Here is an 18,083-nt window from a genome sequence, read left to right as displayed (position 1 = left end):
TTTCAAATCTTGCTTCGGTCGTGTACCGATGACTGTTTTCGGATTTATCTATATTAGTTTGATTGCCAACCAATGCTGAGGTATACGGTAAGCATCTGGAGTCGGGAAATTTCGGAGACGCAGTTAACTTGGACTGCTATCAACTGATACCGCAGTTCAAAGTAACCAAATATTAAATATCTTTTACCGAGAGAATCCCGGAATTTGGAAAGAGTTGGGCGCCTTTGGAAATATTGATGCAATAATTGGAAATGGTTTTAACGACAGAAACATTCATATTTATTAGTAGATATTATATTTAATATTCCCAAAGGGTTGTTGTTAAATTTTATAATAATATAATAAAGTTTTCAAAGCTGTGTATTTTTATTACACGCTATATATTATACGCTACACTATTTATTATACGCTTTGGAACACAGCTATTCAAAATGTTTAATCATCATGACAAATCGCCGGTTTATTGGCAGATTCCTAGAATGTGCCTAATTTGATCAAGGAATTTTTGTCTAAGCCGTTAAAAATATTATAAATGCTTACATACATATAATCACGTCTATATCCCAAGCGGGGTGGACAGAGCCATCAGTCTTCAAAAGACCCTGTTCAGCTGTTTGGCTTAATGATCGAATTGAGATTCAAATAGTCACAGTCTATAGACTTAATTAATGAGATAATAAATCTTTAATACGATGGATCATTCGAGAATAATTTGTCAGGAGCGGGCTATCCGGGCATTGGGATAAATGATGCGGGCCACCAATACATTCATCAGATTGAAACCACTTGTGGATGTTTGAATATGTCTCAATTATTTCATTTTGTTATTGCAAAAGAGTTTTGTACTGTATCGTGTGCTGCTGGATGAATTTCTGTGATTTTTTACAAACTTTTTATTAGTAATTTACATTATGTTTTTATAAAAAAAGCATATAAAGTGTATTATAAGACTACTAGCTGTCCAGGAAAACGTTGTTTTGCATTTCTAGTTAAATAAAAATTTATTGAGGGTGGACAATCTTTATTACTAAGGGGTATGAAAAATAGATATTGGCCGATTCTCAGATCTACTCAAAATGCTCGAAAAATTTCATGAGAATCGGTCAAGCCGTTTCGGAAGAGTACGGGAACGAACATTGTGACAAAGGCAAACAAAGCCAAATTTTATTCAGAAAACCGCAATAACACTTATCTGTGTAAACAAACAATATTTTTACTGAATAAAAGCCATTGTCTTAAGAGGAAACGCTAGTAAAAAGAAATTAAGGAGAGCTTTTTTTTCCGTATTTATTTATTATAATAATAATCAATTATTCCATGAATATGGTTACAATCTAGATCTTAGTATTTAGGTACAGTTTCTGTGAACACATATTCTACCTCTTATGGCGTCGGAATTCTATTAGATAGTTGACTACTATGTATATTTTCATTAAAACTAAGAACTCAGTTGTCATATAAGCTTTAATACTTTTCTTGTTGGATGTGGCTATTGTTACATATTTGATTTGATTATTTAAGAAATAGGTTAACTAAAATATCGTGAGGAATTTTAATTGGGTTTTGCAAAAAGAAGACTTCATACTTATACGATTCAAATGGAGCAGTAGACGGAAGTGTGACTCTTGCGCCGACTAAGCCGCCAACCACCCAAAACATAATCGAGATTTTTTTTAAACAAACAGCTTCCTAAATTTTATCAATGAATTAAGACTATGTTTTTTTTTGAGTGGATCCGATCCGTTCCACGGAACGATGCAAGAAAGAGAAGAGCTCAGGTTTTAACGAGATATAAATGTGTATTGAGAAAAAACATCTATACTAATATTATAAAGCTTTTGTTTGTTTGAACGCTCTAATCTCAGAAACTACTGATTCGAATTGAAAATTCTTTTTGTGTTGAATAGACCATTTATCGAAGAAGGCTTAAGACTATATTACATTACGCTGCAACTATTAGGAGCATGGAAATAATGGAAAATGTGGAAAAAAAAACGGGGAAAATTATTCACTCTTGAGGGCTTCAATGATGCTATGATGAAAAAACTATTCCACGCGGACGGGGTCGCGGGCACAGCTAGCTTGGTATAACCTCTTAACGTCGCAGCTTCCAGCGGCGATAGCAAACATTGGGGGTGTCCCCCCTTGCATCTTCGGCGCCAGTGTGCCGCCGCCTTTATAGCTGTGGGCAGTCTTTGTATCGAATATGCTGCCCTGGTATGTTTCCTATTGATTTTCATCTCCAATTAATGTAACGGTGGTTTATTTGTTTGGTTTCTTTTAGATTGCGTTTGTAATTTTGTTGATGAGTGAGCAATGACATCATTATGTATCTAAATTAGCTATAATGCCTGAACATACGATTATATCCTAAATATACTAAAATAAATGGAAGCCTATGTTTCTTCTGAAGTTCTAATACATACATATAATCACGTCTATATAGCGATATGCCCCGCTAGGGAGCGGGTTAGACAGAACCACCAGTATTGAAAAGTCTGATAGGCCACGCTCAGCTGTTTGGCTTAGTGATAGAATTGATATTCAAATAGTGACAGGTTGCTAGCCCATCGCCTAAAAGAAGAATCCCAAGTTTATAAGCCTATCCCTTTAAGTCGCCATTAACGACATCCGTGGGAAAGAGATGGAGTGGTCTTATTATTTTTCTAATGGTGCCGGGAACCACACGGCACTGCACAAAAGATCTAATTTACCTATAGTTTATTAAATTATTGACTTTATCTTTGAAATGAAATTGAAGCAAAAAACTTATACTTAATCCACATTCATAACATACATTGGAAACATTTAAAAGTCATAATAATAAAATTGACCACTTTATTTTCAAAGGACTTGTTTTAACTGTGATATAATAAATAAATACCTATAAAAATTATTACCTCCAACCGAATACATGTTAACCAATATTAATTTGATGATGTTGGCGAGAAGAGTATTTACAGATGAGAGTGAATGTTATTCATGTGACGCGACCATTTGAAATAACATCAACAGCTGTCCATCTAGCCATCTATAGAAAAACATCCGTCTATCAGAATGTTTTTGTTAACTGTAGCAAATTTGATATGAGTGTGCATTGCAAATGTGTTTAGGTAAATCTTTCACGAATAGACATCGCTGTTTTTCTCAGTGCCACCTCTAAAAGATATTGTTTTCTGCAGTCATTTTTTTTATTAATAAGCACCCTGCCGATATTAAAATTTTAATTCCATCTTAAGGCGAACAGCTGAACGTGGCCTTTCAGTCTTTCAAGATTCTCTGTCTACTTCGCAAGGGATATAGATGTGATTATATATATGTAATTTCAGTAATATTTGGAAACAATATTAAATCTCAAAGGTCTTGAAAAATACTCGTATATATTTTCGTGTCTATATTCCGTCGAATTAAAGAGCTTATCATCTCTGTGTGATGCGCAGAAAGGCACAGGTTCGAATCCCTTGTCGGCCTGACCAATCACTATTTTCGAAAGATATGTTCATTACTTTGAATACTTACCGATGTTCTTACGGTTAGGGAAAACATCGCGAGGAAACCTGCACATTCCGGAAACTAGATGGTGGCATTTTGGGTAGGGCTTTTGAATTAAATTTACTTAATGTTGACACCTTCGACCTTCATTTGTGGGTCCGCTGCGTTGTTTTCAAAAAGCTTTTAATAAAGATCTATAAGGGATCCCTAACGAGGGTAGTGTAATGCGTTTTCTGTGTCGGTATAAAGTGAGCAATTCGAAAGTATGCACATTTAGAACAGGGAAGTTGTTGCGGGAAAGAGGCGTGATTTTATGTATGTATGTAAGTTGTTGCTTTATTACTTTGACTCCACGGGAACTTGATAAACTTAAACGTATTCGGTAACTGAAATTTGCCAAATTTTCTTGTTACATACATTCATATAATTACTTCTTGCGCGGTAGACAGAGCAAACAGTCTTGAAAGACTGAATGGCCACGTTCGGCTGTTTGGCTTAATGATAGAATTGAGATTCCAATAGTGACAGGTTGCTAGCCCATATAGCCTAAAAAAGAATCCCAAGTTTGTAAGTCTGTCCCTTAGTCGTCTTTTACGACATCCATGAGAAAGAGATGGAGTGAACCTATTATTTTTTGTACTGGTGCCGGGAACCACACGGCATTATTCATATTCATAAATTAAACCACAACAAATTCGTATTTCTCTTTACTCTCGAGTTATCACAAAATATTCTAATGTTATTTTAATTAAATGCTATTTACAATAACAAATATATTTCTCTTAACAACTATATAAAAATATACAAGTTTTTATTTAATCAAAAAAATTATAAAAAAAACCCTGATATTTTTTTTTTATTTATTTCGGTTAATAACAGTATTTATTTCGATAAAAACTGATTTTGTTGAATAATTAACAATAAACTTTTGGTTGTAACTGTATCAGTTAAAAATTAAATAGGTATATGATTTGATTAAAATAAGTAAAATATCTTATTGTTTATTAATTTTGTAATTTATATATTTTCAAAGCTTTTAAGAATTACTTATAGCTTGCTATTGATTTAACCGTTTTAAGCTTTTGACTCATCTTTGCTCGTTTCGGCTTTTTTAATTGATACGAGTAATTAGTGGATCCATCCTAATGTTTGTATTTATATTAATCAAATGTAATTCTCTTAAAATATCTTTCTACAATTTAAAGTATAAAACATAGAAATCGGAATAATGTAAGACTACAGAAGTGGTCTACTGGTGAATGTGACTTTACAACTATGGTTGTGATGTGACACCATATTTTTTCATCTTAAAGTACACCTAGATATAAACTTAATTATAAATAATTGTAAATAATTATAATACAGCTTTATAACTGCGCTGAAATGTGCGTGCAATTCAAGATTACGACATATCACTTCAAAAACAAAAATGCCATTTCTACCGTCTCATATTATTCCGATTCCTTTAATATAACATCTAAAATTATATTATTCATCTGCGTAATGTGAAAATAGTGGTGAGTGCCGAAGTGATGAGTAGGGTGATGAAGCTGGTGGTGTCGTAGTTCTGAGCGGCCGCGTTGTAGAATCCACCGTATACTTGTAGACCAGCTGTCTCGATGCTGGAAGTGAAAGAAAATTGGTTTAATGACAAGGAAAATAACAAATAAAGACTGTAAAAATCAATTAAGGAATCCCTTTCTTATCAAAGGTTTCTTCTTTCAGGCGATGGGCAGCTTTATAGCTGAAGGTGGCCTTTCAGTCTTTTCACTGAGGTACTGTTACCCGTAAGGAATAAATCTGTGACTATATGTATGTATGCACAACATTCGTTAGCCTATAAGACCATAGAAAGTTACTTCGTTTTAGGCGATGGGCTAGTCACCTGTCGCTTAAAAATCTCAATTAGCATTAGTCTCTTCGCGACTGTTAAATAAAAACGCTTCGTGTAAAAACATGACTTGCAATGGCGGACTTATCCCGATTGGAATAAGTCCGCCATACATACATATTCTTCTTAATCCAATGACTGTTTTGTAGGTAATAGCCTATATTATTTTCTTCATGTGCAATAAAGAAATAACAAACAAACAGACAGGATCATGGTCATAGGTTCGCACCCCGGGCATCTCTCCAGCTAGGTGAGGATGTAAGCAGAACTAACGCCACGATGACATACATACATACATATGGTCACGTCTATATCCCTTGCGGGGTAGACAGAGCCTAAACAGTCTTGAAAAGACGCCACGATGAAGAAGACTTTAATCTTTATCGCTGTTCACGACTTTTTAACTGACACTTGTTATATATGAGTTCAAGTATGTAGAAAATTTATGCGTTGGTCACAGGCAATTGACCGCGATGCGTATGCCTAGAGGAAAGTAACCAAATATGGGCTACCATTTTGTTTTTGCCTCAAAAATAAAAAACTATTAAAAAAATAACCATTTATTGTGGTCAAAATAATCACACATACATTTTTAAAGAGCTAAGTAACAATCATATGTTCTTAATATTATTATATATTATTATCTTGAGCATTAAACAAAATATCAAAATAGATTCTAAATATGGAACAGGTACTTAAATATGGGCTACTAATAGAAACTTAATATGTCTTCTACGAAAATAACAATTATAAATATTTACCTTATAAGAGATCAAATTACTTTGGTAGATGGAAGAAATTACATAATTTACTTACAAAAATCACATATCCAAGTGTCGAACTCTGGCCCAGCACAGTCATTATGTGCCCAGAGCTGACACATTAAACATCTTACCCACAGTTCTCCTGCTGCGTTTTCTGAAAAAAATTCCTGACAAAACATACACGCTGCATCGGCAGTATCAGGAGCCTCTCTTCCTATAGGGGCATCTGGTTCACTATCTGAATCAAATTGGACATATTCTTCACTTACACTTTCTTCCTTGGTCTTGGCTTACTTATTTCCTAAACTTCTTTTGCTTGGGTTACTTATCTTTTGTTTTATTTTCTTTTTCAATTTTCTTCCTACTTGTTGCAATAAGGCCATTTTTATATGGAGACAAAGTTATGACCGAAGCCACAGCAGCCCATATTTAGGACCATAGTAATAGCCCATATTCGAAATTCTTAACTAAAATAAATTTGATCTTGTACTTTACAAATCATATATAGCAAGCAATAAATCGACCGAAAATCATAAAATTAAACTTATATTTTGCAATAAAACACATGGTTACAGTATTTAGACCTAATTTTCTTTGATTAAACAACACATTGATACGAACCTCAGAAAACTTTTCGACAGCAACAACACAAGAACAGCTGACAATGGCGACAGCTCGCGCGCGATTGACGAGAGCGAGTGAGTGCGATGTCAAAGCGAATGAATGCGATGGACGATCGTCGTTTGTTGTGTCATTCGACTGTAGGTTTTCGAGAATTGTTACTAGCCCATATTAAAGCACTAGCCCACATTTAGTTACTTTCCTCTATATTTTTTGTAATGTATAATTGGCTATAACTGTAATAATGACTCAATATTTACGTTTAATGTATGCAGTGTCGGTTCACACGTTATTGATGACCGATTGTTGTAATATTACCCAACTAGTTGCGCACGCGGCTTCGTCCGCGTGGAATAGTTATTTTGGGCATCGTTGAAGCCCTCGAGGTTGAATAATTTTCCCCGACTTTTTTCATATTCTCCATTATTTCTACGTTCGTTATAGTTGCAGCGTGATGTAATATAGCCTAAAGCCTTCCTCAATTAATGGTCTATTCAAAACAAAAAGAATTTTCCAAATCGAATGAGTAGTTCCTGAGATAAGCGGTTCAAACAAACAATAGTACGAATATATAGTATAGCGAATTCCTATAATTAAGGCTTCAAAGGGCTCTATCTTTTTTGTGTAATGGAGGGTATTCTTCGATAAAAGAAAATATTGTGAGGAAACCTCCACATTCAGGCAACTGGATGTGTAACCGCAATAGAATAGAATAGAATTGATTTATTTACAAAATTGGATACAAGGTATCACTTATTGACGTCACATCACTTAAATCTAAATATAAATACAACCGCTCTCAAAGCGCATGTGTAGCAGAAGCGGCGGCACAAACTACACTGCAGCTCTTAACCCTTAAAGTATAAAGACGTAATAAGACGAAAACATGTTTGTATTAGGTACGTATGAAAATAATTAAAAAACTTACCTGAATTTGCAATAATCCCCATCGTAACTCCAGCCCAAGTATTCACCAGTCCTCAGGTTCTCGCTCCTGAGCCAGTCCTCCAATGGTCTGAAGTAGTCCCTGAGAGCCTCCCCGTTCAGCCTGGTCTCCCCGATAGCGTCCTGCAGGATCTGGTTCCAGGGCGCCGATGATCCACGCTCCATGAGGCGACTGTAATGTTTGAATGAAATCGTTAATAAATAAATAAATAAATATAAACGGGACAAATTACACAGATTGAGTTAGCCTCGAAGTAAGTTCGAGACTTGTGTTACGAGATACTAACTCAACGATACTATATTTTATAATAAATACTTATATAGATAAACATCCAGACCCAGGCCAATCAGAGAATTTTCTTTTCTCATCATGCCCTGGCCGGGATTCGAACCTGGGACCTCCGGTGTCACAGACAAGCGTACTACCGCTGCGCCTCAGAGGCCGTTAATGTATCGAGTAACTAAAGTTTTGAGCAATTGTTATGATTGCATCATTTTGTTATCCAAAGCAACATACATATGGTCACGTCTGTATCCCTTGCGGGGTAGACAGAGCCAACAGTCTTGAAAAGACTGAATGGCCACGTTCAGCTATTTGGCTTGATGACAGAATTGAGATTCAAATAGTGACAGGTTGCTAGCCCATCGCCTAAAAAAGAATCGCAAGTTTGTAAGCATATCCCTCAGTCGCCTTTACTACATCCATGGGAAAGAGATGGAGTGGTCTTATTCTTTTTTATATTGGTGCCGGGAACCACACGGCACTAGATATATTTATTGTAATCATTATTTAGCCCATCGACCTCAGTTTCTTTAGCAATGAGTTTAATAACTGCCCCGCATACCGCCTAAACTACAAATTAAAGAGTTAAATCATCCACAATATTGCAATACGTTGGAAATTATGCCGAAGTGTGTATAATTCGTTTGTATGGAGTAATTATTTAGCTATGATTGTTAATCGATGCTATTATTCCGCCATTATAAGGTAAGCTGTACTTGATGGCCGGTTATTAGTGAATATTATGCTGGGAAGTACTACGAATGAAATTCCTTCTTTAAGGGTTACAACAATTAAATTGAAATAATGGCTGCGATAACTTTCCGTGTGATTTCCGACACTTTTGAATAGAAACACGCTAGGTATATCTTTTCCTTGGATTTCGAAAAAAGCGACTAAGGGATAGGCTTATAAACTTGAGATTCCACATGTAGCCGATGGGCTAGCCTAATTGAGTCTCAATTCCATCATAAAGCCATACAGCTGAACGTGGCCTTTCAGTATTTTTACTGTTAGCTCTGTCTACCCCGCAAGGGATATAGACGTGATTATATGTATGTGTGTATGTATATTCATCCAGAATCAAGCCATTAGCCAACTGAATTGCATAACGCGTATCGATGGCAGGCCAAGGCATTGTTTTACGGTAGTCTTATGTAATTAGGTCTAGATTTACTAGGATATCTGAGACCTAGATCGGCTTCTTGTTTGACTTATTTGGGTCGTTTTGGTTTATCCATACCGTTTCGTACTTCCCTACTAGTAGGTATTTCGAAGGCAAAATTCTGTTTGTTTGTTTAAAAATTTACTTTTATGGCTTTATAATAAAAGTTGAGATTCAAACAATGACAGGTTGCTAGCCTACATGAGGAATCTCAAGTTTTAAGCCTATCCCTTAGTCGCCTTTTACGACATCCATGGGAAAGATATGGAGTGATTCTATTCTTAAGTGCCAGAAACCATACATAAAACAATTTTTTTATAACCATACATAAAACAGAAAATTTTGTGACACGATAATAAGACTATAAAGATGAAAATGAAGGGCAAAATGTATTGTTATTTAAACAGGAACAGAATTATTTCCGTTCAGGAAGGTAAGACTATAGTGGGTCACGTAATATGTTCCCTTTGCGACCATTTCTTCTTATTATGTCAGAGCCGAATCTAATAGGGTTCAATTGGGTTTCTTCTTGGCATCACATTTTGGAGGAAATTGTCTTTATACCGTTGAAATATCTTTATAGTATAGCATAGAAAACAAATAAAAATGTTATGTTCAAAATAAAAATCACTTAATTTTCTAAGTGATTTTCTGAATATCAGTAATATAGTGCAATGCAACAGATATGTACAAACATAATGTATAATCACGTCTTAAGCCCTTATGGGGCAGATAGATCTAACAGTCCCGAAAAGATGTGAAAATTCCCAAGTTTATTACTCTTACTACATATTATAAAGCCTACATATTTTCTTTGTCTGTATGTCTGCGTTTCTCGCTGGTTCGAATTGAAAAATTCTTTTTGCATTGGATAGACCATTCATCGAGGAAGACTTTAGGCTATATAACATCACGCTGCAACTATAAGGAGCAAAGAAAAAATGGAAAATGTGAAAAAAAACGAGTAAAATTATTCATCATTGAGAGCTTCAATGATGCCCAAAATAACTATACAACGCGGACGAAGTCGCGGGCACAGCTAGTTCACTTATAAGGGAAGCGTAATGGACACCTATTTAGTATAAAGTTAGACATACTAGGCGCTTGAGTCAGATGTTCGATCGCCTTTAGTTACATAACTTGATATGAACACGAACTTTATTTTACGCCATACGGTAGGTAAAGTAAGACTTTTGTACGTCACTCATGTAAAGTTTTAGTAATAAGGTTTGTTATTGTTTATAATAATATTTGTAATTAGCCGTATGGTTCCAGGCACCAATAGAAAAAAGAATAGGACCACTCCATCTCTTTCCCATGGATGTCGTAAAAGGCGACTAAGGGATATGCTATTAAACTTGGGATTCTTCTTCTAAGTGATGGGCTAGCAACCTGTTACTATTTGAATCTCAATTCTATCATTAAGCCAAACAGCTGAACGTGGTCTATCAGTCTTTGCAAGACTGTTGGCTCTGTCTACCCCACAAGGGATATAGACGTGACCATATGTATGTATGTATTTATGTATATTTGTAATATCTTTATTGCACAGAAATTCACACAGTTACAAGATATATAAAAGAATAGATTTATTTTCAAAATTGGATACAATGTATCACTTATTGACGTCACATCACTTAAATCTAATTATAACTACTACTTAATTATTCCAAAGCTCCAAATAGTACAAAAAATAGAAATAAATCACTTGCAATGGCGGATTTATCCCATGAAGGAACTCTTCTAGTCAACCGGCAAACAATAAAGTAACTAGATACGACTACCTACTTGAGTAGAAAGCGGCAAATCGTTGTGTTAATATAATTATACCTAAGTTATTGTATTATATGGTTATTTATTGATTGCGGAAAAATAAAGTAAATTCCTTTTTTTTTTGACGAATTTTGGGTAACGCTTCAAACCTTATTCTAATAGTAAAAATGAATCTATCAGTCTATTTGTCTGTCTGTCTGCCTTCATAGATGAAACTTGACCGATTTTGACGAAATTTGGTGGTTATAAAGTTTTCAATCAACAAACACACTTTTTTCAAAAAAATCACACGGCTTCTTAGAAAAATTATGTTATTCTGTACCAAGCTAAAACTTATATCAGAATCACGATTATCCATACTGAAAACGTTTAAAAAAACGCCGCGTTTTAAGTAGTCAGTGCAAAACCGCTTGTTCTAAAAACGTGACTCCTTCGGTCCCAATTGCATCGGCTAGGAAGACTGTATATCAGCTATAGACAGCTATACATATAGCTACATATAGCTTGTATATAGTTATAGCTGCTTTACATTCGCAGCTAGGAAGTTGCAAAACGCATTTAAGATAGAATTGAGATTCAAATAGTGACAGGTTGCTGGTCCACTGCCTTAAATAAGAATCCAAAGCTTATAAGCCTATCCCTTAGTCGCCTCTTACGACATCCATGGGGAATGAGATGGGGTGGTCCTATTATTAGGTATCCTAGTGGCCGGGAATCGTAAATTACGACGCTCATTACTCTCAAAGCCAGAATTTTCCAATCATTACGTTTTTAAATGTGGATGAAGCGAAGGAACTATGCAGAGATCGTGGCAAGTGGAAAGATGTAGTCTCTGCTTGCCCCTTCGGGAAAAAGGCGTGATTTTATGTATGTATGTATTATTTGTTTATATATAACTTCCTGGTCACGGCAAGTCTGACTTCATCCCGGGCGGGCCGCTGCCTACCCACTCCCTCTTCTTGGAGTGTTCAACAAGGGTCCAATTAAGTAAAAATACCGTGTCCTAAGCGAACTAAAACGACATTTTATTTCTCCATCTTAAAAACTAATAACAAAGAATAAAACAAACAAAAAGTCATTCGGAACGTGCTTGCCGGTAACCACACGGCACATCAAGAAGAAGTTCATGAAGAATTCGCGATAAATAGCGCACAAAAATACCGATCGAGTACGATGACCGTCACTTTAAGAATAGACACTTAAAAATGTATACTGAATATAAAACCGTGTTAACTATATCGCCCGCATAGCGAGTCAAGTGGCCGCTTCCTGCCTTCAAATGCCAATTGTGTGCACTCTCCTTTATTTTCAATGTCTGCATGTGAAATTAACCCTTATTGTTGTGGAGTATAGGAAGTATGTTGTAGAAATTGACGCAAGAAAATTACGCGCGCACGAAATTGTTCCGAGAAATATTCTATACGTTTAAAATAAATGTTGCGTTAATTAATCATAATTTCAATTAACTGTTGGCTCTGTCTACTGATAAAGACGAACATATGGTCACGTCTTTATTCCTTGCGGGGTAGACATAGTCAACAGTACTCAAAAGACTGACAGGCCACGTTCAACTCTATGGCCAAGGATTGTGGTTGATTAATGTGATGTTAGGTTGCTAAGCCTATCCTTTAGTCGCCTTTTAATTTATTTCGTAGACTTAGAATTACGTAAATCTCAAACAAGTAAGTATATTAAAAAGTAATTAATCATTCGTTAAAAATAATTAAAACATTCACAAACAATGGATGGGAACTGATATACATAGTCTGATTAACAATGTCTATAATGAATTCAGGTCAGGCTCGTACTAATTTCGACCAAATGGATCTATTGTTTTTTTACTATGAATGTACATTAGTACAGTTCACGTCGAAGTCTAACCGTTTAGGAAAACATATATACATAAATAATATACGGGACAAATTACACTGATTGAGTTAGCCTCGAAGTAAGTTCGAGACTTGTGTTACGAGATACTAACTCAACGATACTACGTATATTTTGATAATAAATACTTATAAAGATAAACTTCCAAGACCCAGGCCAATCAGAAAAAGTTCTTTTCTCATCATGCCCTGGCCGGGATTCGAACCCGGGACCTCCGGTGTCACACACAAGCGTACTACCGCTGCGCCACAGACATATAATCACACTTTTTTCCCGAAAAAAAAGAATCGGACCACTCCATCTCGCTCCCATGGATGTCGTAAAAGGCGACTAAGAGATAGACTAATTAACTTGGGATTCATCTTTTAGGCGATGGGCTAGAGCACCCTGTCACTATTTGAATCTCAATTCTATCATTAAGCCAAATAGCTGGACGTGGCCATTCAGTCTTTGCAAGACTGTTGGCTCTGTCTACCCCCCACGGGATTAAAATATGTATGTATGTTATAAGATTTTGAAAGATTTGTCACAGTTATTCGTGGCTCACTGTACCACTGTCTCCATTGTTCTGTGACCTTGGACGCCGTGGTCAAGGTCACACCGTCCCATGATTGAATAACTTAACGTTATTGTTTTATTGCATTATTTTTATTGCTCCATATTTTGTGCCCTTCGCTTAGTCTAGAATAACTAAAGTACAGAAGTTCAATCTGTTCTTTTTATAAAGTGCATTTTTAACCGCCTTGAAAAAATGTTTGTTCTCAGTTTTACCTGTATGTATGTTTGTCCGCGATTATCTCGCGTCCGCGACTTGAGAAAAAATGGTTTTATGTTGCATTTTCAGTTTGAAATTAAAAATTTGGCTATTACCATTTTGTTTATTTATTAACCGACCGAAATGTGTTCAGTGAACAGCCTTTGTAATAATTTCAAGTATAAAATATGCCTAAGTATTATTAAATACTAAATTTCATATACCAGAAGTATTTCTGTAGAAAAACAATTCTAATACTGAAACGTGTTAGAAACGTTTTTCTATCGGTATAATATTTTTCTAAAAATGATTTTTCTTGTATGTTGTCCCTTCTGCAATAACACTATATTTTATAATTAAATCGTGCCCTTTACTGATTTTTTAATAACATAAATACTGATTCAATTCAGACGTGGACATAATTGTGCCGTGTGGTTCCCGGCGCCAATACAAAAAAGAATAGGACCACTCCAACTCTTTCCCATGGATGTCGTAATAGGCGACTAAGGGACAGGCTTATAAACTTGAGATTCCTCTTTTAGGCGATGGGCTAGCAAACTGTCACAATTCAAATCTCAATTCTACCATTAAGCCAAACAGCTGAACGTGGCCTGTCAGCCTCTTCACGACTGTTGGCCCTGTCTACCCCGCAAGGGATATAGACGTGACTATATGTATGTACGTTTAAAAACTAAACAGGTACTACCCAATAACAGGTTTAATACTCACGTCAGTATTCTACCAGCTTCAGGGTTCCTGTAGAAGTCGCACTTGTGGAGCGGTCTGGTGGGATCCCCTGGGATGAACTGGCCGGTCCTCTCGCATATCGCCCGGTGGATTTGGAACTGTAAGATTGTGCTTACGAAGTATCTGTGAACAAGGATGAGAAAGCGTTTTAAAGGAGGTTTTGAACGACTTTTTAGGTTTGGTTGTATGTTTGCGTAGGAAGTATAGTTAGTTACAAAGTTATTTATTCCTACAGAAGATATAAGGAGAAAAGAGTAGAGAAATAATCAGTTTAGAATTACTATATTTTATTGAACATAAAAATTAAGAATATTTTAGAAAAAAATTATAGAAAAAAAATATTTTGACATTCTTCCTAACTAAACAAAATCCATGGCAACCGTTGCTATTGCGTACAAGATCATTGCGTACAGTTTGTTAAATAATTTAACCATATGAGAATAAATTAATATGGATTTTCAAATTGAAAATCCTAACGGGGAAGACAGAGCCAACACTCTTGAAAAGACTGAAAGGCAACGTTCCGCTGTTTGGCTTTATGATAGAATTGTGATTCAAGTAGTGACAGGTTGCTAGCCCATCGCCTAGAAGAAGAATCCAAATCGCCTTTTACGACTGAATAAATATTTTTTCATTTTAATTTTTCACTGTTGGCTCTGTCTACCCCGCAACGGATATAGACGTGATTATATAAATATATGTATACATTTTACTAGCTGGCATAGAATTTTGCAACATATGCTTCATTTAATCGGTAATGATCATTTTCCTGTGCATACCTTTAATTTATTTCAACCAATAAAGTTCATTCGGCGGATATCCGCTTTAGATATAGTATGTAATTACTAAGTCCTAGAAGAAAGATCGTCGTTGAAACGAAACAAATTGTATGTGAATATTATTTCGTGGGAGAGTCAAGATTTGCATTAGAATTTTATGGAAATCAAAAGAGCAATTTCGTATTAGATGATTTGACTATGTCTCAAGCGGAGAGATGTAATTACCGTCTATCACTCAGGTAAACTTATACATATAATCACGTCTATATCCCTTGCGGGGTCGACAGAGTTAACAGTCTCGAAAAAACTAATAGAACATGTACTGCTGTTGAGATTCAATCACGTTTTTATATACATACCTATGTATCGGATTAAAGTATGAATAACTTATATAAATATGGATGAAGCGAAAGAAGGATGCAGAGATCGTGGCAACTGGAAAGAAAATAATATAGTCTCTGCCTACCCTTCCGGGAAAGTGGCGTGATATAAAAAAATTTACAATTACTTTATTGTTTTACATCTCTAATTCTTCGGTGAAATATAGTTTGTTTGGTAATAAAACGAATTAATAAAACTATAAATATCTTACAAGATGACCTAGGTAAGTAATTGAAACAATTTGTTTAAAGTAAACCAAGAGCTATACCTATATATTCGTCTTATAATTCGCTAAGTAAACTTTTTACTGGAATCTTAAATAAACATTTCATGTCGTAAATATATAAGGACAACAATATGATTGAGAGAGTAAGTGAAAATTACAGTAGAGTTAAGTAAAAAAAAAAGATTTAAAAAATTATGTACTTAGCCAATTTGGTTTTGAAACACTTGTGCGTGTGCGCCTGATGAAATGCTTTATAATTATAATGATTTTGCTTAGTATCGCAATAGTTGTGAGGTGGGACATCAAGATAAATGTCATTAGAATAGAATAGAATAGATTTATTTTCAAAATTAGATACAAGGTATCACTTATTGACGTCACATAACTTAAATCTAATTATAACTCCTACCGCTTCCAAAGCGCATGTGAAGAAGAAGCGGCGGAACAAACTACACTGCAGCATTTTCATCGGACGTCAATTTACAAATATGGATCTCTTCAATCTTAATCGTGGACGAATGCACATTGTCTACATTAAAAAACATGAATGAAACATTGACAGAATATGCTAAGGACCTATGTGTAATTACGTACCTACTAATCGACTTAACTACCATGTAGGTACATTTTTAAATTCTTGTCGAAAAAATTGTGCTGTTATTATTATATGAGGTTATTTAATTTTCTTTTTTTTATTAAAAACAATAGGACCATTCCGTCTCTTTACCATGGATGTCGTAAAAGGCGACTAAGGGATAGGCTTATAAAATTCTTTTAGGCGATGGGCTAGCAACCTGTCACTATTTGAATCTCAATTCTATCATTAAGCCAAACAGCTGAACGTGGGCTACCGCCTTTTCAAGACTGTTGGCTCTGTCTACCCTGCAAGGGATATGGACGTGATTATATTATGTATGTATGTATTCACAAGACCTTAAAAAACAATAAATTTACTTCTTCGTGATAGGTTAATTATAAAAAATCCATTATTAATTTCTAGAACTCACTTTACTTGTTTTAAAGTCTTAATTACTTTGCGGTTTCATAAACACAGGACAAAGAAAAATAAGTTCAATAAATCATACATTCCGTTCCATTTCGCGTCAAAATAACGTGATTAGCGAGTTAATTCTTGCCCCGGGTTTTACTCGGTCGGGAAAACTAACTGTTGCCTTCGTCCGACATAAATATCAGTCAATTTTAATTTATTATGTTACTAGCTGATGCCCGCGACTTCGTCCGCGTAACCCACACTAAAAATGACGAAGTTTCATATAAACTTGCAACCCCTATTTCACCCCCTTAGGAATAGAATTTCCAAAAATCCTTTCTTAGTGGATCCCTCCCAATTAAAATCTACCTTCCTGCCAAATTTCATATTTATTGGCTCAGTAGATTTCGAGATTTCGTGATTCCTATGTGAGTGTTTTTCGCTTTTATATATATAGATTCCAATTTGTAAGCTAAACTTATAACTGTAAAGATTTTTGATTTGTACCGTAGTATCTTGTAGTTTTTGCGTGAAATGGTTACAATCACCTTCTAAACCTAACACATCCTTACAAACTTTACAATACTTCAGGGCTTCAGTACCTTGGGAATTTCGAAACAAAAAGTATTCGTCCACTAAAAATCCAGACATAAATAAACAGTAGAACAGTTCTTTATTTATTGCCTAATAAATCAATTAAATAATGATGAAGCGAACGCATCATATACATCAATCAATCAATGTGTAATTACCCAACTTCTGTTATAGTTAGAGTAGTGCACATTGTTAATCATTGTTACATACATACTTACATACCTATATGTAAGTTGTTAAATAGTGTAACAATTTTATTTATATGATGTATGTAATATACGTGTACTTACATACATGCGTATAGTCACGTCTATATCCCTTACAGGGTAGACAGTACCCACAGTCTCGCAAAGACTGTTTGTTTGGCTCAATGATTGAATTTGGATTCAAATAGTGAGAGGTTGCTAGCCCATCAACTCCAAGAAGGTTATTTATATAACTTATATATTAATATAATATCACATACAGGAGAGTCTCAGGACAGTCTGACATCAAGATATGCAGCGCTCATTTGATACTTGTTTAAATCTAATATTTAAAAATCTCGTGTCACAACGTTCGTTCCCGTGCTGCTCCGAAACGGCTTGACCGATTCTTATGAAATTTTGTGAGCATATTGAGTATAAAATTTTTTTTATCTAGAAATTATTTATACGACAAAATAACGTTTGCCGAGACAGCAAGTGTTCTACAAAAATCTGTTGGATTCTTGCTCACTATAATGTCGTCTAGCCGCATAGTAATAAAATATATCCATCTACATCGCCCCACTGAGTCTTTACATAATTGTGCA

The 18,083-nt window shown here is 35.2% G+C and overlaps 1 protein-coding gene across 1 annotated transcript in view; it reads right to left on the bottom strand.

Annotated features, from left to right (window-relative positions):
- Positions 1-4,209: 4,209 nt before the first annotated feature.
- LOC106132501 (angiotensin-converting enzyme) overlaps positions 4,210-18,083 on the bottom strand; it is a 135,389-nt gene continuing 121,515 nt past the window's right edge. The window contains exons 10-12 of the mRNA XM_013331943.2: positions 14,302-14,442; positions 7,697-7,885; positions 4,210-5,114 (exon numbers count right to left, since the gene is read on the bottom strand). Of these exons, the coding sequence (XP_013187397.1) occupies positions 4,985-5,114; positions 7,697-7,885; positions 14,302-14,442 (460 nt within the window). The 3' untranslated portion in view covers positions 4,210-4,984. The remainder of the gene's footprint in view (positions 5,115-7,696; positions 7,886-14,301; positions 14,443-18,083) is intronic.

This window comes from Amyelois transitella, chromosome 9 (assembly GCF_032362555.1).
Source record: "Amyelois transitella isolate CPQ chromosome 9, ilAmyTran1.1, whole genome shotgun sequence".
Classification (NCBI taxonomy): Eukaryota; Metazoa; Arthropoda; class Insecta; order Lepidoptera; family Pyralidae; genus Amyelois; species Amyelois transitella.
The sequence above is the reverse complement of the archived record's forward strand: the minus strand, read 5'-3'. Positions and strand labels throughout refer to the sequence as shown.